This window comes from Pelophylax lessonae, assembly GCF_965119305.1.
Source record: "Pelophylax lessonae genome assembly, chromosome: 5".
Taxonomy (NCBI): domain Eukaryota; kingdom Metazoa; phylum Chordata; class Amphibia; order Anura; family Ranidae; genus Pelophylax; species Pelophylax lessonae.
Genome location: NC_138772.1, coordinates 491,447,162 through 491,471,463, shown reverse-complemented (window position 1 = coordinate 491,471,463; position 24,302 = coordinate 491,447,162). Strand labels below are relative to the sequence as shown.

At 45.9% G+C, this 24,302-nt stretch overlaps 1 protein-coding gene across 1 annotated transcript in view; it reads left to right on the top strand.

The window, feature by feature from the left end:
- Positions 1–24,302, top strand: part of LRP12 (LDL receptor related protein 12) — an 85,839-nt gene that overhangs the window by 46,990 nt on the left and 14,547 nt on the right. Inside the window, exons 3-4 of the mRNA XM_082258535.1 lie at positions 2,052–2,108; positions 21,200–21,335. Coding sequence (XP_082114661.1) covers positions 2,052–2,108; positions 21,200–21,335 — 193 coding nt within the window. The remainder of the gene's footprint in view (positions 1–2,051; positions 2,109–21,199; positions 21,336–24,302) is intronic.

Genomic DNA, 24,302 nt, shown 5'->3' with positions numbered 1-24,302 from the left:
GGGCTGCATTTTTACAGCAATGAGAAGCCTCCTTTACAACACAAGGGAGATATTTATCATGAAAATAGGTGACCCATTTGGAAGCATAAGCTAAATTCTCTTTAGCAAAAACTATGCTAATATGTAAAGCACTGCCGGTGTCTTCCACAACTCCCAGCGCATAATCCTGTTTAGCTGCATCTGCTAATGCATCTCGGTGGGCCGCTGTATGTGGCAGCTGTGAGTCCTGGAGAGTGGCTGCAAGCTGTACGACCATGTGCATGAAGTCTTAAGCTGGCCATACATTTTACAATTTTCTTTAAATTTGCCTTCAACTATGTAATACAAAGACCTGCCTAATTGGATACAATTGAACGTGTTGCTTAGTTTTGACCTCCTATTATATGTTTTTTGGTAAATCTAACAGAAAATTGACCATGTATGGCCAGCGGCCATACATGTTCAATTTTCTTGTACAATTTTCTGTTGGATTTACCAAAAACCATATAATAGGAGGTCAAAACAACACTTTCAATTGTATCCAATTAGACAGGCCTTTGTATTACATAGTTAAAGCTAAATCTAAAGAAAATTGAAAGAAAATTGTATAATGTATGGCTAGCCTTAGTGTCATTAAAGACTATCATTAAATGGTGTATTACATTATGTTCATAATCAGGCACTATGAAAATTTGTTTTCTGTATTCTGCAAAAAACCTGGTTGATCCTCCTGCTGCTCTCTATCCTACGCCGCCCCCCCCCCCCCAACTGTCCATGTCCCCACTGCAGTTGGGGATCTTGCAGAGCAGTTAGTGCACATGCTCAGTTTTCAGTGAGTTTCTATGTTGAGCATTTCCTCCCTATCACATCTGAGCAGCCCATGTGACTAGAGTCACACAGTGGTAAATGACAGCCCCCTCCCTCCCTCCTCCTTCATGCCCACTAACCAGCTAAACACAATGGGCTGGGATCTTACATGTAGATTATTGAAGGCTTCACCTCCCTGTTAATCTAAGACAGCTTGAGGGGCATGATACATCCTGGGACTGGCAGAAACCTGCCCACACCATGTTATTGCATAGTAGAGATTTAATTTCAAATATATATTTGTATGACCATTTGAACAGTTTATTGATCTCATTTTTATTACTCTGTATCCCAAAGGCTGTTTGTTTTTTTCTTTTAATTTTGAACATGTGACCAGCAGCAGAGGACTAGAAGCTCCTCCTGCCACTGTTTGCCCTGCAGAAAGGCTGGGAAAGAGCTGGGTCACGTGAGAGCTGTATATTAGGGGAAAAAAGGGTACTGTACTACATATTTGTGTGTTTTTAATTAAAATAATTGCAGTACCATCATTCATATACAGAAAGGGAAGGGCCAATGTGTTCTAAGTGTGTTTACCCCAACAATGAACTTCTCGTATTAGGCCCCTCTTGGTCTGCATTATACCATTGAACATGGTTGGTTATATCTCATGCTGGTTATATCTATCGTTTTTTTTTTTTTTTTTTTTTTAACCTTTTTAATGCATTTTCTGCATTAGGGTAAAGAACCTTCTGTGCCATATGATCCCTCTCAGCCCCACTTTATACTTTCCTCATCCTGATATTGGTCAAGCACTGTGCTCGAGAGCTCCCTCCCCTCCAGATTGATAGCAGCAGGAGCCATTGACTTCTGTTGCTGTCAATACAATTCAGGGACGAGGAAGCTGGTGGCCGGGCCAAGCAGCCCTGTCTGTGTCTATAGATGCAGGCAGCATGGTTCGGGGTCAGGCCCGCATGAGTGCCCCCATAGAAAGTGGACAGGAGAGAAGACAGGGATGCCAGAAGAGGATCGGGGCTGCTCTGTGAAAAACTACTACACAGAGCAGGTAGGTATAACATGTTTTTGTTATTTAAAAAAAAAAAAATTACAATAATTTTAAGAATAACCGCAAAGTAATTGAAAAATGCATAATTTAGGCAGTGATGGAAGCATTTATACAAGAACTAGTATCACTGCTTTAGAAAGAAGGATGTGACTATGGAGGATCTTTTCATTGTATTGAGGAATTAATTTTTTTTTTTTTTTAGAAAATGGCGTCTTTGGTGAGCACTCTGAAAATGTTCATCTTTCAGGACTCCCAGTCGGTAAGTCTTTTGTTTTAATATAAATATTTTCTTAATTGTAAGCTCTAACGAGCAAGGCCCTCTGATGTCACCACTACTTTTACAAGGTAATATCTGTTTATAGACTTTTGGTCCACAAAAAAAAAAGTAGGTAGATTTATATCTTGACCATTTAAATGTTTTTGTGCGCGGAGTTCAGCTTTAAGACCTGTTGCGGATTTACCACTGGCCTACTGGACACTTTCACCCCCTTCCTGCCCAGGCCAATTTTCAGCTTGCAGTGCTGTTGCACTTTGAATGACAACTACATGGTCATAAAACACTGTACCCATATGAAATGTTATCATATTTGTGAGACAGATTGGTGGTATTTAATCGCCACTGGGTTTTTTATTTTTTGCGAAACAAACAAAAAAAAAAAAGACCAAAACTGTTGGGAAAAAAAAGTTTTTTCTTAGATTCCCTTCTAAAATTTTGTAAATAAGTAATTTTTTTCCTTCACTGATTTGCGTTGATGGGGCGGCACTGATTGGCAGCACTGGTGGGTACTGATCATCAGTGCCCTGTGTGGATTTGCTGTTATCGGCTCTCCTCTCCTCACGCGCTGTCAGCATGAGGAGAGGAATGCCGATAACCGGCAAATCCTGTTTTCTGCTTGGACACAGCTGATCAGATGGTATAGAGGTGCTGTGATTGGCTCTTTACCATGATCTTTGATCAGCTGTGTCTCAAACACACTGCAATCACAGATGCCTGCGGATGTGCGCTGCAGGGAATGCGGGAGAGGCGCAATCACAGGAGGACGTCATGACGCCCTCCCGGAAATTTTTCGACCTCCACTGTAGCCGTCATTCCGCTTTAGAGCAATCATGAAGAGGTTAATGCCAGTGTCTCATTACTAAATTCCTTATTGCATCCACATCATGCAGTCTGTGTGTAAAGGACAGAGGCGGATCTGTAAGCGCGGTGCCAGCCCGCCGTCCCAGAAAAAATAACGATGATGATGTAAGCTACCGCCACACATTTTGGCTGTGGAGTTTTCTGCCGCATGCACTGCGGGAAATGGAGCAGCTGAACTCTGAAAATATTCCGAATAGATTAAAGTGACATCTGCCTGCCTCTGAGCAGATTTCACTTAGCTAAATCGTCTGCCTAATTTCACTTCCTACGTAAGCCTTGCATTAGTCGGCTGATGAGAAGGCATTCACATTCAGCGATTCCATAAAATGAAAATTGTTCCTGGGCTCCGTGGAATAGAAGTGTGGAGGGAAGAAGATCGTTACTTGGTTACTAATTCAGGTCTCACAAACTTTTTTTTCTTTTTTTTTTTTTTTTTTCTTTTTTTCTTTTTTTCTTTTTTTTCTCTTTTTCTGCTAAAAAAACAATCCATTATAGGAAAATGGCTTAACTGACTCAGATCTGGGTGTTTTAACCTGCTAATGGAAGCCTGTCATGAAAGAAAAGTGATGCCATTGTTCATTCTCTTTATGGAAAACCTGCTTCCCTAGCTGTAATATTTGACCCAATGGCTTTGATACTTTGGGGTTGATTTACTAAAACTGGAGAATGCAAAATCTGGTACAGCTGTGCATGGTAGCCAATTGGTTTCTAGCTTCAGCTTGTTCAACTAAGTTTTGACAATAATTACTCATACACACGATCAGAAAATGATACAAAAAAAATCTGATTGTTAGTACACAGCTTTCGACAGCCGATCACAACATTCCGCCCAACAAAATCCAAAGGGACAAACACAAAAACTTTTGTTGTGCAATAGCTTAGCGAATGACAATCGTTTAATCAGCACAGTATGCGTCCGCTAAAAATCGATAGACAAAGAACCGCGCATGATCAGAAACACGAAAATAACCAGGAAAAAGCCTAACTGCCATTGTTTTTGTTTTGCACTATCCGATACGTAGCTACGCAACCAGGAAGCTTTTCCAGAATCGTATGAAAAAAAAAATCATACGCTTAGTACATTGTTGAATTCGATATTAGTATCGAACTAGTATCGAATTAGTAGCGAACATTAGGTCGTCCGATTATCTGATCGTGTGTACTAGGCATTAATCCTTGAAGCTGATTGGTTTCTATGCACAGCTGCACCAGATTTCACGCTCTCCAGTTTTAGTAAATCACCCCTTTGACACTGATCTGCAACATATATTCTGACTAGAGATCGACCGATTATGGGCAAAGCCGATTTCTCTTACGTCCTCCGACAGTCGCCGCCCACTTCATATTCATCACCAATGGGTTATGTCCTCTATTCCGTAGGAGTAGCTAGGCAATAGAATATGTTAGTACAAAGACTTTTAACATATCCCACCCCCAGGGGGTGGTCCCCTCAGTACATAACCCTCCACTTCCTGTATCCAACTCAGTTTCATTTGTCTAGCTGTCAGGAGTAGCTGGAAGTTTCTGTGCTGGGGCACCTTGTCTCAGCTCTCTTTCCTTTCTTTGGATTTTATTTGAGTTTTTTTTCTCTCTTTCTTGTTAGCTGTTATTTTACCAGCGTTAGTTAGTTCTTCGGAAGAAGAGGATCATGCGGGCTGCGTCTCGGGCTGACCCCCCTGGTAGCAGGCTGTGGGTCAGTGGTTTCTCAGCCCGCCATCGAGCGTTCAGTCAGGTATCGCTCCTGAGTTATCTGAACGACCCATCCCTGTTCTGTGCAGGGATGCTAGGTGAGGTGGCTACCTCACTGGACGCTGTGCGGTTTCTCAACCCACCTTCTGCTGCGTCCTGGATGCGACTCTCCCTGCCTCATGTGCAGCGGTTTGTTCGCCTGTGCGGGTCCCCCACGCCATGTAAGAGGTAAGTGCATTTATGTGGGGACCTGTCTGTCTGGGGGGTGTCAGTCTGGGACTGTGTACCTTGCCCTGTGTTCACACTATTACGTTTTCCCTATCTCTCACATTGCATGCTGTGGGCTGCAGGAGGGGGGGCTGGCTGCACTCTGTGTCAGTTTTCTGTCTGTGTGAACGGCTGTGTGCTGTGGGGCTTGAGTTTCTCATGCTTGGGGCACATTACAGCGCCGCTGCGGCGGTTTACCATGTTCCTTTTTTGGGCAGATGGTGTGTTTTACTTCACCCTCATGGGGTGTGGGAGCGGCGGTTTCGGCGCCAAAACGGCGCCATTTTGGCTGCGATCGCTCCGGCCGCATGTTTTACATACATGGCGGCCATTTTCTTGTAGCCTCCATAGGCTTTAATAGAGCGCCCTGTATGCCAGCACTTACTTTCCTTCAGGAGCACCGCAGGCAGCAGCAGCAGCACCAATCTCTCCAGGTTCATTTCTCTCTATTCCCTGTATCCTGCCTTGGTATACTTGTCCCTGTGGGGGTCCCTTGTGTGGGGTGCTTAGTGTGAGTGGGCTACGATCGCAGCGCTCTCTTAAAGGGGCGGTCACCCATTTATTTTTGCTACTACAGGGGCAAGGATTCTCAGGAATGCTAGTTTCCTGCCAATTTAGTGGGAAGCCAGGGGGACTGCGGTTTCCCCCCCCCGGGGGGGATTTGGCTGCGATTGTGGCTAGCCTTGCGACTCAGGTGCAAATGCTGGTGGCTGCTCAATCCTCTAAAAGGCCCAGAGTTTCAATTTCCTCTGATTCAGAGGGTGATGGTACTGGGGCTGCTGTGGCAGAGATCTCCTTATCGGGGTCTCGTTCCTCCCTGGACCTTATAGGGTCAGAAATGGAGGCTGAGGTAGAGGGGGTTGATAATTCTCCCCCTGGCTCGTCTGAAGAGCTTGCACTCATGGATGAATTGGTTGCTTCTATCAAGCAAACTCTGCGTTTGGAGGAGGAAACATGTCCTCCAGCTGCCTTGGCGGCTTATGGGACGCAGAAAAGGCGCAAATCATCGCAGATGTTTCCATGCACTGATGATTTTCAGCGCGCTGTGAAAGAACGATGGCGTAATATACGCAAACCTTTTGCTGTACCAAGTAGGTTTAAGCTGCGCTATCCTTTTACGCCCGCTACTGATGGGCGTTGGTGTGTCCCGCCTCCGGTGGACCATGCGTTAGCAGTTTTGAACAAGTCCACTGCGATTCCTGCTGAAGACACCCCGGTGTTCCGGGATGCCACGGACAAGAGGATGGAGTCCCTTGCCCGTCGTACCTATTCTATTATGGGTTCTATGTTGAAAGCTTTATTTGCTTCACTTATGGCGGCCCAGGCGGTCGCGAGCTGGACGCAGGTGCTTAGGCGTGTCCTGGTGGCTGATTCTGCCCCCCAGGCGACTTTGGATATGGTGGATCAAATCCACCAGGGTGTCATGTATTTGTGTGATGCGGACCTGGATATGGTTCCATTGGCTGCACGTGTACACAGTGTGGCGGTGTTATCTCGCCGCCTGGTTTGGTTGAAGTGTTGGTCTGTGGATCAATCTTCACGTAAGACCTTGGCCAATCTGCCTTTTGATGGTTCTCGCCTTTTTGGCGAATCCCTGGATGCCCTAATTAAAGGGGTCAAGGGGGGTAAGAGCACGCTCTTACCTCAATCCCACAAGACTAAGACGGCTCCTGGAAAACAGAATGCTTTCTTTCGGCCCCCTCAGGGGTCCTTTCGTGCCTTTCGGTCACACTTTGGGGCAAGCCGTCCAAGGGTCAAGGCTCCCGCAAGAAGCCGTGGGCAGGTAAGCAAAAGTCCGGCCAATCCGGTTCTGCGGCCCACAACAGTGCGGCCTGAAGGGGCGCCCTCACCCACTTCACAGGAAATCGTTCGATCTGGCTACTAGATCGAGTTTCTCTCTCAGCAGGAGAGCAGATTTTTTCCCTCAAGTCTTCTGTTATCCCCGGAGCGTTTGCTGGACCTGCATCTAGCGGTGCAGGACCTGAGGGCTCAGGGAGTGGTGGTCCCGGTGCCTCATCGGGACAGATTTTGAGGGTTCTATACCAATCTGCTCACCGTGCCCAGGAAGGAGGGCAAGGTGCGTCCGATTCTGGACTTGAAGGCGCTGAACCGCTTTGTGCGGGTGCGCAAGTTCCGCATGGAATCCCTGCGGTCGGTGGTGGCTGCCCTGGTTCCGGGGGAGTTCATGGCTTCCATCGACTTGAAGGATGCGTATCTTCACATCCCGATTTTCGAGGGTCACCAGAGGTACCTTCGATTCGCCATAGCGGAAGATCATTACCAATTTGTGGCGTTGCCTTTTGGTCTCGCCTCGGCTCCGAGGGTGTTCACCAAAGTGCTGGCACCGGTTCTGGCTTTGTTGAGGGCCCAGGGCATTTCGGTTCTGGGGTATCTGGACGATATTCTGGTTCGGTCTGCGACCAGCCAGAGTCTGGAGAAGGATCTGTCCGTCACGTTGCAGACTCTGCAGGAGTTTGGTTGGACGATCAATTTTCCAAAGTCGACATTGTGCCCATCGGTTCGGATTTCTTACCTGGGTATGATTCTGGACTCTGTCCACGCGAAGGTCTTCCTGCCGGAAGAAAAACTCGCAGCTCTTCAGGAGGCAGTCAGGTCCCTCAGGGACGTTCCATCTTCGTCCATTCGGACGTGCATGCGGTGTCTGGGATTGATGGTCTCGGCTTTCGAGGCGATTCCCTTCGCCCAGTTTCACACACGGGATCTCCAAGCGGAGATATTGTCCAAGTGGGACGGGCGTCCGCAGTCTCTGGATCTCCAGATGTCATTGAGTTCTCAGACCAGAAGGGATCTTCTGTGGTGGCTTCAATCCCCCTCAGTATCGGGGGGTAAGTCTTTTCGTCCCCTTTCGTAGACGGTGATCACCACGGACGCCAGCCTGTCGGGCTGGGGTGGTGTTCTGGGCGTTCTGTCCGCCCAGGGTGTTTGGTCGACGGAGGAATCCTCCCTTCCGATCAACGTTCTGGAACTGCGAGCGATACTCCTCTGTCTTCGTCGTTGGACGGACAATCTTCACGGCTACCCGGTTCGGGTGCAGACGGACAATGCCACGGCGGTGGCTTACATCAATCACCAAGGGGGCACCAGGAGTGCCCGGGCGGCTCGAGAAGTGGCCGCGATTCTGTCTTGGGCCGAGACGCATGTCCCGGCAATATCGGCAGTTCACATTCCGGGGGTGGAAATTTGGCAGGCGGATTATCTGAGCCGCCAGACCCTGGACCAGGGGGAATGGTCCCTTCACCCGGCTGTCTTCCAGATGTTGTGCGCGAGGTGGGGTCTTCCGGAGGTAGACCTGTTCGCGTCTCGTCTGAACAACAAAGTACCACGGTTCGTGGCAAGGACGCGCGATCCTCGGGCAGACGCGTCGGACGCGTTGGTTGCCCCGTGGCATCAGTACTAACTGATGTATGCGTTCCCACCGATTCAATTGCTGTCCAGGTTCCTTCGCGGAACCGACCACGGTGATTCTTGTGGCACCGGACTGGCCTCGCCGGTCCTGGTACGCAGACCTCGTAAATCTGGCAATCGGCGCCCCGTGGCATCTGCCTCTTCGAGAAGATCTTCTGTCGCAAGGACCGATCTTCCATCCTGCTTTACAGTCGCTGGCTTTGACAGCCTGGCTGTTGAAACCGAGGTCCTGAAGAACAGGGGTCTTTCCCCTGAGGTCATTCACGCCTTAATAAATGCGAGGAAGTCTTCCTCGGGGAAGGTTTATTACCGTACTTGGAAGGCGTATTTTGCCTGGTGCGAATCCAGGGGTTTCTCTCCTGACACTTATTCGGTGTCTAGGGTGTTGCCCTTCCTTCAGACGGGTGTTGACCAGCGTCTGGCGCTGGCCACGATCAAGGGTCAGGTGTCTGCTTTGGCCGTTCTTTTTCAACGGCCTGTGGCATCTGATTCTTTGGTTAGCGCTTTTGTGCAGGGGGTACGTCATCTGATCCCTCCTAGGAGGGACCCTCTTCCCCCTTGGGACTTGAATCTAGTTCTATCAGTATTGCAGCGTGCTCCTTTTGAAAGGATCAGGGAGATCTTGCTGTCTTTGTTATCCACGAAGGTCGCCTTTTTGGTGGCTATCACCTCGGCTCGTCGAGTGTCGGGGCTGGCAGCCTTGTCCTGCAAGTCTCCGTATCTGGTTGTGCATTTGGACAAGGTGGTCTTGCGACCTAACCCTTCTTTTCTTCCAAAAAGGGTTTCGGACTTTCATCTCAATGAGGACTTTGTCCTACCTTCGCTTTGCGCGAAGCCGAAGCATCCGACGGAGGTGTTGCTTCACTCCTTGGATGTTGTCCGGGCGATTAGAGTCTATCTCAAATCGACTGAGTCTTTTCGCAAGTCGGATGCCTTGTTTGTCCTTCCAGAAGGTCCTCGGAAGGGCATGGCGGCGTCGGCTTCTACAATCGCCAAATGGATCAGACAGACCATTGATCAGGCCTATGCTTTGATGGGGAAATTTCCCCCTGTACCTGTGAAGGCGCACTCTACAAGATCTCTGAGTACGTCTTGGGCCTGTCGTCATGGGGCCTCTGTGGCCCAGGTGTGTAAGGCGGCGACTTGGTCGACCGTACACACTTTCACGATATTCTACAGAGTAGATGTTCAGGCATCGGCTGATGCTTCCTTTGGCCGCAAGGTTCTTAGTGCGGCAGTTCCCTAGAGCCCTTGTTACGGGTTCTTTGGCTTTTTGGGATATTTGTTTTTTCCCTGGGTTTTCTTGCTCCTGTTGAGCGAGTGTTTTGTTCTTATGCCCAACTGGTTTCCTTCCTTTGGTAAGGTTCTTTTCTCTGATGGGGAGACGGCGTTGCCTTGGGCGCGGCTGCGTTCTTCCCACCCCTCATGTTTACACTGCTTTGGGACATCCCCATTGGTGATGAATATGAAGTGGGCGGCGACTGTCGGAGGACGTAAGAGAAAACGGAATTTTTGTAAAATCTTGCCTGTAAAATTCCTTTCTCCGAGTCCTCCGACAGTCGCCGCCCCCGCCCCTCTTTTGGGGTTTTGATGTACTCTCTACTGCTATTCCACTGAAACTGAGTTGGATACAGGAAGTGGAGGGTTATGTACTGAGGGGACCACCCCCTGGGGGTGGGATATGTTAAAAGTCTTTGTACTAACATATTCTATTGCCTAGCTACTCCTACGGAATAGAGGACATAACCCATTGGTGATGAATATGAAGTGGGCGGCGACTGTCGGAGGGGAGAAAGGAATTTTACAGGTAAGATTTTACAAAAATTCCGATATTTCGAGGGCCGATATGCACTTTCCCCCGATACATTGGAATTGGCCACCAAGGTGACCGATATTGCCGATATTTTGGGAAAGTGCTTGTACTGGAGTGATGCCTGCAGCTTAAGGCATCACCCCGGTACCTCCGTCCATAGCTTACGGTCGGCTGTCTTGTAATGACAACTGATGCGGCTGAGAAGCTGCTCGGCTGTCATTACAAGGAGCGGGAAGGGACGTCCCTCCCCCTCCTGCTGCCTTCCACGGCTTGCCCGGGTCTCCCGTCCCACCGGGAGACCCGGGCAACCAGCCTGCACAAAGGCTCTGAACGGGTCTCCATGCAAAAACCTGGAAGTGATGTCATGAGTGACATCACTTCCGGGTACTGTCTGGCGCCAGATTAAAAAGCAATGACAGCATTCAAAACAGCCAAACTTGGCGTTTTGGATGCTTTTAAGTGCAGAGGAGGGGTTTGGGGTCTTTTAGACCCCCAGATACTTCCACAAGAGTACCTGTCATATAAAAAAAAATTTTTTTTTGTATGAAAATATCGGCCGATACCAATATGCATTGGCCAAAATATCGGTATCGGCAACAAAAAACCGATATCAATCACTAATTCTGACATCCCACTTCTCTGTATGCTTGTTACAGGTCAGGGATGTAGAGAGCCAGGCAAATGGCATTCTCTGAAAAATGAGCAGTAGACGACTAATTTATTTTTCTCATGACCAGTGTCCTTAAAAGATCTCTGATGTAAATGAAAGATCTGTATGTAGACTGCAGTGGAGGAGGGGTTAAATTATATAAACGCAACAGTGCATAAATGAGTTTGGTTTGTGTAGCATGCAAGATAGTCTCCCTCTGATCCCTGACATGTTTAGGTGTCTGTACCACCTTGTCTATTTTATCAAGATGGCCATCCATAGCTCATGGGGTATAACCGATTTCAGAGGTCTGCTTTAAGAACGGCCATGCATCTCTTTAATAAAAAGTACTGGGTTAAATGTTTTCCCTCTGAGGGAATCCACACTGAATTTAGATAAATAGAAGTACCCTGCGCTACTCTACTTAACGCCACTATATAAAAACAAAAAAATAGTTACCACCTACAACGTTATTACCGCCCTGTTAAATGCAATATATTCTATCCAATGGTGAAGCACTTCCTCTAGTGTAAACCTTAATAATAGTACTTTAAAAGAGAAGTATGGCTTTTAATGTTTCTCCCCATTTATACTTGCCTAGGTGGATGCAGCATCTGTCCCCTGGCACCTCTACACTGAGAACAGAGCGATTGAACACCGCCGATCGCTCAGTTCTGACACCTCCCCGAGCAGAGCACTGCAGACTGTCAGCTCTGCCCCCTCCTCGCTCATTGGAGCGCTGGGCTGGGGAGGGACAGGGAGCGGCCGGCTCGCTCAAGAGGCTGAGCGGGGTGTCTGTCCAGGCACCTGGCGGATCCCGACTTCCATTGTTATGATGCCGCGGTGCCTGGACCGACATCTGTGACTTCAGCCGCTCTCTGCTGAAAATGGGTCACAGGAGTGCAAAACAAATTGCACTCATGATCTATTGGAGATGTACAGCCAAATTGGCTTTGGCTATACTTCTCCTTTTTTAAATAGTGATTTTTTTACATAATATAAAAAAACTCTGTGACCACTCATAATAATAATAATACGATTAAGTCAATCATAATCATATAAGCTAAATACAAATATACAGTGGGTACGGAAAGTATTCAGACCCCCTTAAATTTTTCACTCTTTGTTATATTGCAGCCATTTGCTAAAATCATTTAAGTTCATTCTTCTTCCTCATGAATGTACACATAGCACCCCATACTGACAGAAAAACACAGAATTGTTGACATTTTTGCAGATTTATTAAAAAAGAAAAACTGAAATATCACATGGTCCTAAGTATTCAGACCCTTTGCTCAGTATTTAGTAGAAGCCCCCTTTTGATCTAATACAGCTAGGAGTCTTTTTGGGAAAGATGCAACAAGTCTTTCACACCTGGATTTGGGGATCCTCTGCCATTCCTCCTTGCAGATCCTCTCCAGTTCTGTCAGGTTGGATGGTAAACGTCGGTGGACAGCCATTTTTAGGTCTCTCCAGAGATGCTCAATTGGGTTTAAGTCAGGGCTCTGGCTGGGCCATTCAAGAACAGTCACGGAGTTGTTGTGAAGCCACTCCTTCGTTATTTTAGCTGTGTGCTTAGGGTCATTGTCTTGTTGGAAGGTAAACCTTCGGCCCAGTCTGAGGTCCAGAGCACTCTGGAGAAGGTTTTTGTCCAGGATATCCCTGTACTTGGCCGCATTCATCTTTCCCTCGATTGCAACCAGTCGTCCTGCCCCTGCAGCTGAAAAACACCCCCACAGCATGATGCTGCCACCACCATGCTTCACTGTTGGGACTGTATTGGACAGGTGATGAGCAGTGCCTGGTTTTCTCCACACTTACCGCTTAGAATTAAGGCCAAAAAGTTCTATTTTGGTCTCATCAGACCAGAGAATCTTATTTCTCACCATCTTGGAGACCTTCAGGTGTTTTTTAGCAAACTCCATGCGGGCTTTCATGTGTCTTACACTGAGGAGAGGCTTCCGTCGGGCCACTCTGCCGTAAAGCCCCGACTGGTGGAGGGCTGCAGTGATGGTTGACTTTCTACAACTTTCTCCCATCTCCTGACTGCATCTCTGGAGCTCTGCCACAGTGATCTTTGGGTTCTTCTTTACCTCTCTCACCAAGGCTCTTCTCCCCCGATAGCTCAGTTTGGCCGGACGGCCAGCTCTAGGAAGGGTTCTGGTCGTCCCAAACGTCTTCCATTTGAGGATTATGGAGGCCACTGTGCTCTTAGGAACCTTAAGTGCAGCAGAAATCTTTTTGTAACCTTGGCCAGATCTGTGCCTTGCCACAATTCTGTCTCTGAGCTCTTCAGGCAGCTCCTTTGACCTCATGATTCTCATTTGCTCTGACATGCATTGTGATCTGGAAGGTCTTATATAGACAGGTGTGTGGCTTTCCTAATCAAGTCCAATCAGTATAATCAAACACAGCTGGACTCAAATGAAGGTGTAGAACCATCTCAAGGATGATCAGAAGAAATGGAAAGCACCTGAGTTAAATATATGAGTGTCACAGCAAAGGGTCTGAATACTTAGGACCATGTGATATTTCAGTTTTTCTTTTTTAATAAATCTGCAACAATGTCAACAATTCTGTGTTTTTCTGTCAGTATGGGGTGCTATGTGTACATTCATGAGGAAGAAGAATGAACTTAAATGATTTTAGCAAATGGCTGCAATATAACAAAGAGTGAAAAATTTAAGGGGGTCTGAATACTTTCCGTACCCACTGTAAATCAGGTATGTGATCCACATAAATATAATTTATAAAGTCCTATCCAATCTTGATCAATGTGCAAATCCCAAATTCGTAAAAAAAAGAAAAAAAGTCCAAACATATATTCAAAATTTAGTGTTACATACACTGCTATATATATATACACACACACAGTGCCTTGCGAAAGTATTTGGCCCCCTTGAACTTTGCAACCTTTTGCCACATTTCAGGCTTCAAACATAAAGATATAAAACTGTAATTTTTTGTGAAGAATCAACAACAAGTGGGACACAATCAGGAAGTGGAACGAAATTTATTGGATATTTCAAACTTTGACAAATAAAAAACTGAAAAATTGGGCGTGCAAAATTATTCAGCCCCTTTATTTTCAGTGCAGCAAATTCTCTCCAGAAGTTCAGTGAGGATCTCTGAATGATCCAATGTTGACCTAAATGACTAATGATGATAAATAGAATCCACCTGTGTGTAATCAAGTCTCCGTATAAATGCACCTGCACTGTGATAGTCTCAGAGGTCCGTTTAAAGCGCAGAGAGCATCATGAAGAACAAGGAACACACCAGGCAGGTCCGAGATACTGTTGTGGAGAAGTTTAAAGCCGGATTTGGATAGAAAAAGATTTCCCAAGCTTTAAACATCCCAAGGAGCACTGTGCAAGAGATAATATTGAAATGGAAGAAGACCTGATTGAGTCTGCAAAAGACCTGAGACTGGGACGGAGATTTGTCTTCCAACAAGACAATGATCCAAAACATAAAGCAAAATCTACAATGGAATGGTTCACAAATAAACATATCCAGGTGTTAGACTGGCCAAGTCAAAGTCCAGACCTGAATCCAATCGAGAATCTGTGGAAAGAACTGAAAACTGCTGTTCACAAACGCTCTCCATCCAACCTCACTGAGCTCAAGCTGTTTTGCAAGGAGGAATGGGCAAAAATTTCAGTCTCTTGATTTGCAAAACTGATAGAGACATACCCCAAGCGACTTACAGCTGTAATCGCAGCAAAAGTTGGCGCTACAAAGTATTAACTTAAGGGGGCTGAATAATTTTGCACGCCCAATTTTTCAGTTTTTTATTTGTTAAAGTTAGAAATATCCAATAAATTTCGTTCCACTTCATGATTGTGTCCCACTTGTTGTTGATTCTTCACAAAAAAATTGTTTTATATCTTTGTTTGAAGCCTGAAATGTGGCAAAAGGTTGCAAAGTTTAAGGGGGCCGAATACTTTCGCAAGGCACTGTATATCACCGATTGTATAGATTGGATGGTGTATGTAACACTAAATTTAGAATATATGTTTGGACTTTTTTTTTTTACGAATTTGGGATTTGCACATAGATCAAGATTTGATAGATCTTCAGATTTATGTGGATCACATTATACCTGATTTATATTTGTATTTAGCTTATATGATTCATATTAATATGAGTTTTCACAGAGCGTTTTTTATGATTTATAAATTATCATTAAACCACATGTCATTATCATTATTTTTAACTACTTTTAATGAGGTTTAAAGGAAGCGCTTCCCCATTGGATATAATACATCACACTGAATTTAGGATTGTGAGGCGTAGAAGATAATGAGCTTTCTTGTCTAATGTATGGATTGGGATTATAAATGGGCCTGCTGATTTGGGTTTTTGGGTGTTTACATGCAGGAGGTGTCATGGCGCCACCTGCTCGTGATAAACGTTGTTGTTCCTATAAAATAATTCGTAATAGAATATTTTTCAATTTAATTTCCTGTTTGTTTTTTTTTTTTTTTTTTTTTTTGTTTTTTTTGTTTTTTAGCAAAGTGGGGAAGATCAGAATTATTTCCCTACTGGATAGGAGTGCATAGACTGACAGTAGATTTGTGATTGGTTGCCATACGCTCCTGCACACCTTTTGCACTTTCAAAAAATACATATATATGTACTATATGACTTTTGTATAGAAAGTTATCAGCACACATGTTAATGTAAAGCCGTTCTTATTCTTAAAGGACATTTTGTGTGAGCTTGTGTATGTCCTTTTAAGGCTCCTTTCACACGGGCGGTGCGCCCGATGTAGTCCGTTTTGCTCAGCGGGGATCGCCCATAACAGTGCTGCCAATCTTTGCCCATCAGTGCTACCAGTCAATGCTTATCAGTGGCACCTCATCAGTGCTGCCTCATAAGCGCAGAATTACTTATTTACAACATTTTTTTTTTTTCTGTTATTTTAAATTTTCGGTCCTTTTTTTATTTTTTTTTGTTTACGAAAAAATAAATAACCCAGTGGTGATTGAATACCACCAAAAGCAAGCTCTCATCGGTCAAAAAAAGAAGCTAAACATTTTGTTTGGGTACAGTGTTGCGTGACCGCGCAATTGACATTCAAAGTGCGACAGCACTGCAAGCTGAAAATTGGCTTGGGCAGGAAGGGGATTAAAGTGCCCGGTAGGAGAGTGGTTAATACAGCTTTAAGAACCACTGTCCTAGGTAGAAGGGAAGGACTTGTACAGTTAGCAGAATGGGCAGACGTCTGGGGTGTCCCAGGACAGCAGATTTAAGCTGGTCATAGATAAATTGAAATTCAGGCGCTTCAACAGGGACAAGCCAAGTTTAGATCCCATGTACGGCCATTCCCACTGGGCAGAAGTCGAATGTTGGAAAGCTTTTGTCGATCAGAGACTGCTACCAATTGGCTGTAGCGCTGAGAAGTGCACTCTGATGGTGGAGGAGTCCAATTGTTAGAAAACAATGGCACAACAGGGAGGACTCCTCCATCCACCTCACTTGTGTGGATGGGGGAACTTGATTTTTTTTTTCTTCAACCAGCCTCTGCTGGCTGATTGAAATAAAAACAAAAAAATGAATTATCTAAAGCCAGGTTGAAGGGCCAACACATTAGTGATCGACCGATATCGTTTTATTAATACCGATACCGATATTTTGGTCATCGGATATCGGCAAATATTTTCGGACATTTTTACATGGAGACTGGCGCATGTGCATTTGCGGCAGGGATACCATCTTTCACAGGGACACATCTTCACGCTACACCGCGTCTTCTCCTTGGCGGCAGTAGGATGCCTGGGTTTCCCGGTGGGACGGGAGACCCGGGTGAGCCGTGGCGGGAGGGGGGGGGGCGTCCCCTCCCGCTCCTTGTAATGACAGCCGAGCGGCTTCTGAACCGCATCGGTTGTCATTACAAGACAGCCGACTGTTGGCTATGGACACCGGTACCGGGGTGATGCCTCTAGCTGCAGGTATCACTCCGGTACAAGCACTTTCCCTTAATATCGGCAATATCGGTAACCTCAGGGGCTGATTCCGATATATCAGGGAAAGTGCATATTGGCCCCCCGATATATCGGTGTTGCTGATAATCGGTCGATCTCTACAACACATAACATGGTTCTGGATGATCAGCACCAATATTCCTGGGCACAATCCCACCTCCCCCCTTCCCCTGTAGTTCATCTCTACAGTAGTTGGCTCTTACATTTGTATTCTTTGTTGCTTGCTTAATCCATTATCAAAGCAAGCAGGCGGTTTAAAAAATAATCAGCCATGAATAAATAATGGTTACATAAGTGTGCTTGACATGTAGTTAAAGAGAAATTTTCAGCAGCCCAGTAAGATGCAGTAGCTAGGAACTGTAAAGAATAAAGGAGATCTAAACTCAAGAACAAAAATATATATTTTGCACCTTACCAAGCTGGTGGCTGCAGTCGTTTAATTTTTCACCTGGTGATCCTACCAGTAAAACAACTTCCTGTCCTATGGTGACAACCCCCTCACTATAATGTATCTGTAAAGCAGCAGTGTTGTCACCTGAGTCTGCTTTCCTAATTTGGACTATTAAAACCTCCATCCCCATTTTAGGAGAAGTGTTTTGTTTACAGAAGACCACTGGGAATGCTGAAAACATTGTTTGAGATTTCTGTTCTGTGCACAGAAAGGACTTTGGGTGTCTTAGAAGATCAACAAGTGTTTTTCTGTGTTTTACCTGGGGGGGAAAAAAAAACGAATGCAGTCTCCACATCTGAAGATTGGTAAGCTGCAATAAATTACATTTTTATTATTGGGTTTAGGTAAATTTATGGGATTGATTTTATAAAGAGGTCATTCACCCAGTGAAAGTGCATGTACTTTCTTTCTGTGCGATAGCTGTGTCCTCAGTCCCCTTGTTCACATCCCAGCCCCTACTTTGCGTCATTGTCCCTTTCACACAGGTGTCCTCAACCCCACCTTCATCCCTTTGCATCACACCCCTCCCCCTCCTTCTTGTCCCCCCCTTCTACTCCTCAGCAGTGTCCCAAGGAGTAGCAAAGTTTTGGGACCTGAAGGAGTCCTGCTTGGCCCCGAATTGTTGCTACTCTTTCCTGTGATGTGATCGCACCAATAAGCTTCTGGACACTATTTCAGAGATCCTTTAGCGTGCTGGCGATTTATTATCCCTTAACCCCTGGCATCCAATCACCTGCTTGCCAAACCCCTGGCATCCAATCACCTGCTTGCCTAACCCCTGGCATCCAATCACCTGCTTGCCTAACCCCTGGCATCCAATCACCTGCTTGCCTAACCCCTGGCATCCAATCACCTGCTTGCCTAACCCCTGGCATCCAATCACCTGCTTGTAAACTTGGGCAGCTCCCGCCAACTGCTTTGATGTGAGGATAATGGCAGCAGCTGGCAGGAACCAGTAGAGGGATTTACAGGGTAGCCGGGCGAGAGAGAGAGAGACACCAGTGGAGCAACTGCGGTTGTCCAGATGAGACTGGTCTATATTTCCATAGCACACATTCCTGGATCACGGGCTCACCTGTGGCGGGTGGATCACGGGCTCACCTGTGGCGGGTGGATCACGGGCTCACCTGTGGCGGGTGGATCACGGGCTCACCTGTGGCGGGTGGATCACGGGCTCACCTGTGGCGGGTGGATCACGGGCTCACCTGTGGCGGGTGGATCACGGGCTCACCTGTAGCGGGTGGCTCACGGGCTCACCTGTAGCGGGTGGCTCACGGGCTCACCTGTAGCGGGTGCTGTAGAGATTACCAGCTGGACACTGGAAATATTACAGATCAATACACATATTTGCCAGCACACCATGGATCTTCACTTGTAGTCCAAACTTGTATTGTAGAGAGATCACATCACAAAGGAATAGGTGCAATGTTTTCGAGCCTCTGAAGCATTGCACTTATTCATTTGTGATGTGATCTCTCTACAATAAATGTTTGGACTACATGTGAAGATCCAAGGTCTGCTGGCAAATGTGTATTGGTCCGGATGAGACTGTCACTAGGTCCAGACTGCAATCCTCCCTTAACTCACAACTGCTCTATATCATTATTTTATATGCCAAATGCAAGTGGACTCATGCTTCGCTTATGTAGGTCTATACGGTTCATTTAGTTGCACCCACATTGCCTATATTCACCTTCTTTTTACCCTCATTACACCAACCCCATCATTTATCAGCCATGATGATGTTTAATACCTGGTACTACTTCTTAGCATGTGATCCCTGAACCCCCAGTAGTCCACCCCCGCACCCTACTCTCACAATGCAGTGCTGATTGTCTAAGTAGTGGTCACATGGGAACTGAAAGAGCTTCAGCAGGGATGGCCCAAGATTCCAACCATGTATGGGCAGGCTGAATGTACCCAAGTGGATTGGGTACAACCAGCCTGTTTTATTTTACATGTAATTATTGCCAGCAGCTATTATAGCCACCAGCAGTAAATACTGTGTTCTCCCGGCAGAGATGGCTCCCCCCACCCCTCTGCGAAGAGCCCAATGGCTCCATAGGAAGGAATCCCCCCATCAAAGCCAACTGCGTTGATCGAGCAGGTTGCAGGAAATAAAATGTCTGGCCAGCTTTTATTGTTTTGTAAGGCTGGTACACACTAGTTCTTTCATTCAACCCAGCGGGCTGAATGAAACAAATACTGACCGCTCCGGTTTGAGCAGCTGTACTAACAATTTGAAGTTAGTACAGCGATCCCTCCCTCTGTGCTATTGTGTTCTTACAGGGGGACAGAACCTCTCCAGAACACACCATTGGCTGAGAGCGCTGATCGGGAGTCGGTCAGCAGACCTTTTCCGGACATTTTTCGGGCTCCTGTCAGACCGGCTACAGTACACACAAACCAAATGTCGGGCGGCTTCTGTTGAATTGGCCAATGCCACCGGACATTTGGCCCGTGTGTACAGGGCTTTAGACTAGATGGCATTTAGGCCTTGTGCCACCTATCAGGAAAAAATGGTGCTAAAAACTCCCCTAAGCTGTGTGTTTTTTTTTTTTTTTTTTTTCAAACCATTTCAGGCGAGTTTTGGCAGTCTTTGGGCATATAATTTATGCCAAAAACTGTAATTTATTCTGGCCATTGAAATGATTAAACGCTCAAGTGCTGGACGCACCTAGTGTTAAGACACAATTCTTCTGTGTTTAGGAAATGAAGCTTTGACTGCCTCTAAACTCTGCTGCTCCGAAACTCATCTAAAAGCCTTTGTGTGCATGGACACCTAGGGGGAGATTTACTAAAACTGGAGCACACAGAATCTGGTGCAGCTTTGCATAGTAACCAATCAGCTTCTAACTTCAGCTAGCGCAGTTAAGCTTTGACAATAAAACTTGGAAGCTGATTGGTTTCTTTAAAAAGTCCAAGAAAAACAAACAAACAAGCAGGTACCCTGATCAAAAAAGAGCTCCTCTTGCTGGCTGATAGTTGTAGTTCTTTTAAGAATGATAAATCATAAGCTGACAGAGTGCTGCAGCTCTCTAGAATTCCACTAGGTGGCAGGAAAATACTGTGGCAAAAACAAGAAAGGAGCGAGCGCACATCCGCCCTACTGTAACACAGCTGTAATATATAATCCAATAAAAAACACTTCAACTATTGCACTCACATTTGACAGATGATAAGTTTAGCATGCGAAGATCTCTGGCTGCTCTCCTGGGTCACTAGAGATGGGCTCGGGCATGTTCGAGTTCCCACGAGGAAGCCTACACTGCACTCCGCTAATCACAGGCAGTGAGACATTACCCGGTCTGTGCAGCTGCGGGTCAGGAAATGTCTCACTGCCTGTGATTAGCAGAAAGTAGTGTCAGCCTCCTGGTGGGATCGGGCACGTTGGAACTCGAACACTCCAGAGTCCATCTCTAGTCACCACTGTAAGATCCCAACCTCACTTGCTAGCTGCCGGGATCCTGACAGCAAGTCCTCAGCCGTGACGCAAACACAGCATGCATAGCCTGATGCGCATGCGCCCAGTCCAGCCGGCGCTGCACTCCATCACAGGAAACCAACATGAGGAGGAGGCGCACCTAGCTATGCTTGCTGTGTTTTTGTCACAACTTGCTGTCAGGAAGCGGATGTGCGCTCTCTCCTTTCTTGTTTTTGATTGGTTCCTATGCAGAACTGCACCAGATTTTGCATGCCCTGGATTTAGTAAATCTCCCCCAAAGGCTTTTATTGAAGTGCGTTCAGGGCAGAAAACACCAAAAGCCCCAAAAAAATTCCAGGTTAGGTACAGCTATGTGCTATGTTTTTTTTTTTCCGTTTGTCATGTAGGGGGAAAAAAAAAAAGGAAGGTGGGTATATGCATTTTTTATTTTTTCTGTAATTGAAAGATAAAATGTATTTTCATTTTTGTCTTTATTGTTGCAGCTTGTGCAGGGATTCCGGAACAGATCAGACAGCCAAGTGGAGTCATCACTAGTCCTGGCTGGCCACTAGAATATCCTTCAAGAGTCAATTGTAGTTGGTGCATCCATGCCAACCCTGGCGAAATAATCACCATAAGGTATGTACTGCCTTTCCTGACCCTAGAGAGAGACTAAGGCTGACCATAGGTGATTTTTTTTTTTTTTTTTTTCGATCTGCAAGAGGGATGAGCGAAAATAAGCCAAACAGATTTCCAGATTCATCAGAGTGAGGTGGATGAATGAATCCTCCCCTCTTTGCCCATTTTCTGCACTGAGCACCCAACATGCATCAAACTGCTACTACATATTACAGTTATTATCAGGACTCCCAAATCTGTATGTAAAGGGACCCAAAGCTACAGAAGACCTTTCAATCAAGGAAGTTGTAAGGTTATATTGCCTTTAACTAGTGTTATGCTTATATGTTCAAAGTCCTGTAACTTCTCCTGGGAGTGTGTAAAAGGGCGCAGAGGGACCAGATGACTGAGAGGTGTCCCCTCAAAAACCGGTCTGGCTGCAGATACGCGTAGTCATTGAACCCTTTTCTATAGACTTTGAAGGGAAGATGATCACCCTGTGATAACCAGGGCACATTATCTGGTACAAAAAGTGAATGAAAGGGGGGGGGGGGGTTACTAAAGCCGGAGCAGAAAGAATTTGGAGCTAACCATAGAGCAGTGACTGTCAGTCACTGCTCAGAGCAGACCGAGAGCTGAGCGATCAGCAGTCATGTGATCATTCATTTCTCGGTCTTAGTGCTGAAGTTATCCTTCATCGTGGAGGTGAGTACGGTTGTTTGCTTTTTTTTTCATAAACCCATTCTTCTGCTTTAACCACTTAAGCCCCGGAGGATTTGGCTGCTAAACGACCAGAGGGTATTTTGCGATTCGGCACTGCGTGACTTTAACGGACAATTGCGCGGTCGTGCGACGCTGTACCTAAACTAATTTGGCGTCCTTTTTTTCCCACAAACAGAGCTTTCTTTTGGCGGTATTTGATCACCTGTGCGATTTTTTGATCACGCGCTATAAACAAAAAAGAGCGTAAATTTTGCAAAAATAGCAATATTTTTCCCTTTTTTTTATATGAAATTCCCCCCAAAAAAAATGTAAAAATCAAAATTTTTTAATATTTTCGGCCAATTTGTTTTATGCTACCTATGTTTGGTAAAAAAAATCGCAAAAAGCGTATTTTGATTGGTTTGCGCAAAAGTTATTGCGTTTACTAACAAAGGGAAAGATTTTTGTCATTTTTGTTGTTTTTTTTTTAACGCGTAATGGCGGCGATCTGCGATTTTTTTTGCGGTATTGCGGCGGACAGATCGGACCCTTGACTGACATTTTTGACACTTTTGGGGTTACCAGTGACATTTCTACAGTAATCAGTGCTATATATATGCACTGTTACTGTAAAAATACACTGGTAGTGAAGGGGTTAACTTATTTGAGAGGGAGGGGCTGTGTGTGTCCCTAGGGGCGTGATTCTAACTGTGATTGGCTGTGGCTTCAACTGTATGCAGAGTGATCAATGGATCTACATAGTAGATCCATGTGATCATCTCTCATACAGAGAGGAGAATGACAGGCAGCTTGTTTACACAAGCTGCCTGACTTTCTCCCTCTCCCCCGCCGATCGCAGAGTGGCCGGCGGCGATCGGGTCCGCCGGTCACACGCGCGGGGGGGTCCGTGACCACGCGGGAGCGGGAGCGCGCCTCCGGCGGCGCGCGCTCGCTCCCTAAACCCTCACAGGCGAGCGACGTAGACCTACGTCACTTTGCCTGTGAGGGGCTGACCGCCGCCGTAGATAGTCGTGCGGCGGTCGGCAAGTGGTTAATAAGCCTATTTTCAAACCATCCCTGAGTTCACCTTTTGAAGAAGTACAGCCAAAGCTTGTTTGGTTGTACTACTTCTGTGGATCACAGGATTGCAGTTTGTTCTGCACTCCTGTGACCCGTTTTCAGCCAGAAGCTAAGAGACTGGTTTAGGCGCTCAGAGGTCAAAGAGTTCATATAGATATAAGCTGAAACAATGGCAGATAAAGTGTTGATGTACACAGGTGGGGCAAAAACAGTTCGCACAGGGGGGGATTAAGAGTCCATGTGCAAATTTCTGACAGTTCTTAGAGGCAATCCAAGGGTGATCCGCAGCTCAGAGTCAGCTCATTCAAACAGAGTGAAGTCAACTCTAAACGGATAAAGGAGGAGGGAAGAGCGCCACTTAAATGCAAGATTATGATTTATTATGACATAAATACGTAGTAACTTACATTAAAGTAAGGATAAAAGCGTCTGTCGGGTCCAAAACGGTTCCACCAGTGTGGACCCCTCTTACCATCGTGGAACCGTTTTGGACCTGACAGACGCTTTTATCCTTACTTTAATGTAAGTTACTATGTATTTATGTCATAATAAATCATAATCTTGCACTCAAGTGGGGCTCTTCCCTCCTCCTTTTTCAGCCAGAAGCTAAGGCCCACTGTCGGGTGACGTTACAGAGGAGGTCCAGGCTTAGGAAATATTGCAACCATATGGTTTGGATCCACCCAGGAGCCTGGATCGGCACCTGGCTCTGCCCCACTCCCCCACAGCCCAGCGCTCCGGTGAGCAGAGAGTGGTGACTGACCGCTCAGCACAGCTTTTTTTTTTTTTTTATTCTACTGAGCTAAAATACAGCCCATCATTTGTAATCTGCCTATGCACACAGGCACATAAACAAAGCCGTACATTCTTCTTCAATTAAAAAAAAAAAAATATATATATATAATCTGCTTTTTTGGTTAGTAATTTACTCCTCATGTGCGCCAATATGCTCAAATGCCTATTTACATATTTTGCAGAGCAAGAATGCGGGAAAAAGTTTTTGTGCACTTGCGCGAACACATATACATGAAAAGGTGTATATATACGCACAAATGCATACAAAAAAAAAGTCTGAAAAAGTAGATCCTCAAACAGGAGTATTATGTGCAAGAGGCCTTAAAGTAAAAAGTAAAGTAAGAACTTTCCTAAGGCATATGCAGACTGAGAAGTCTGAATTTGCAGCTTCCAAGATTTCCCAGGAAAGGT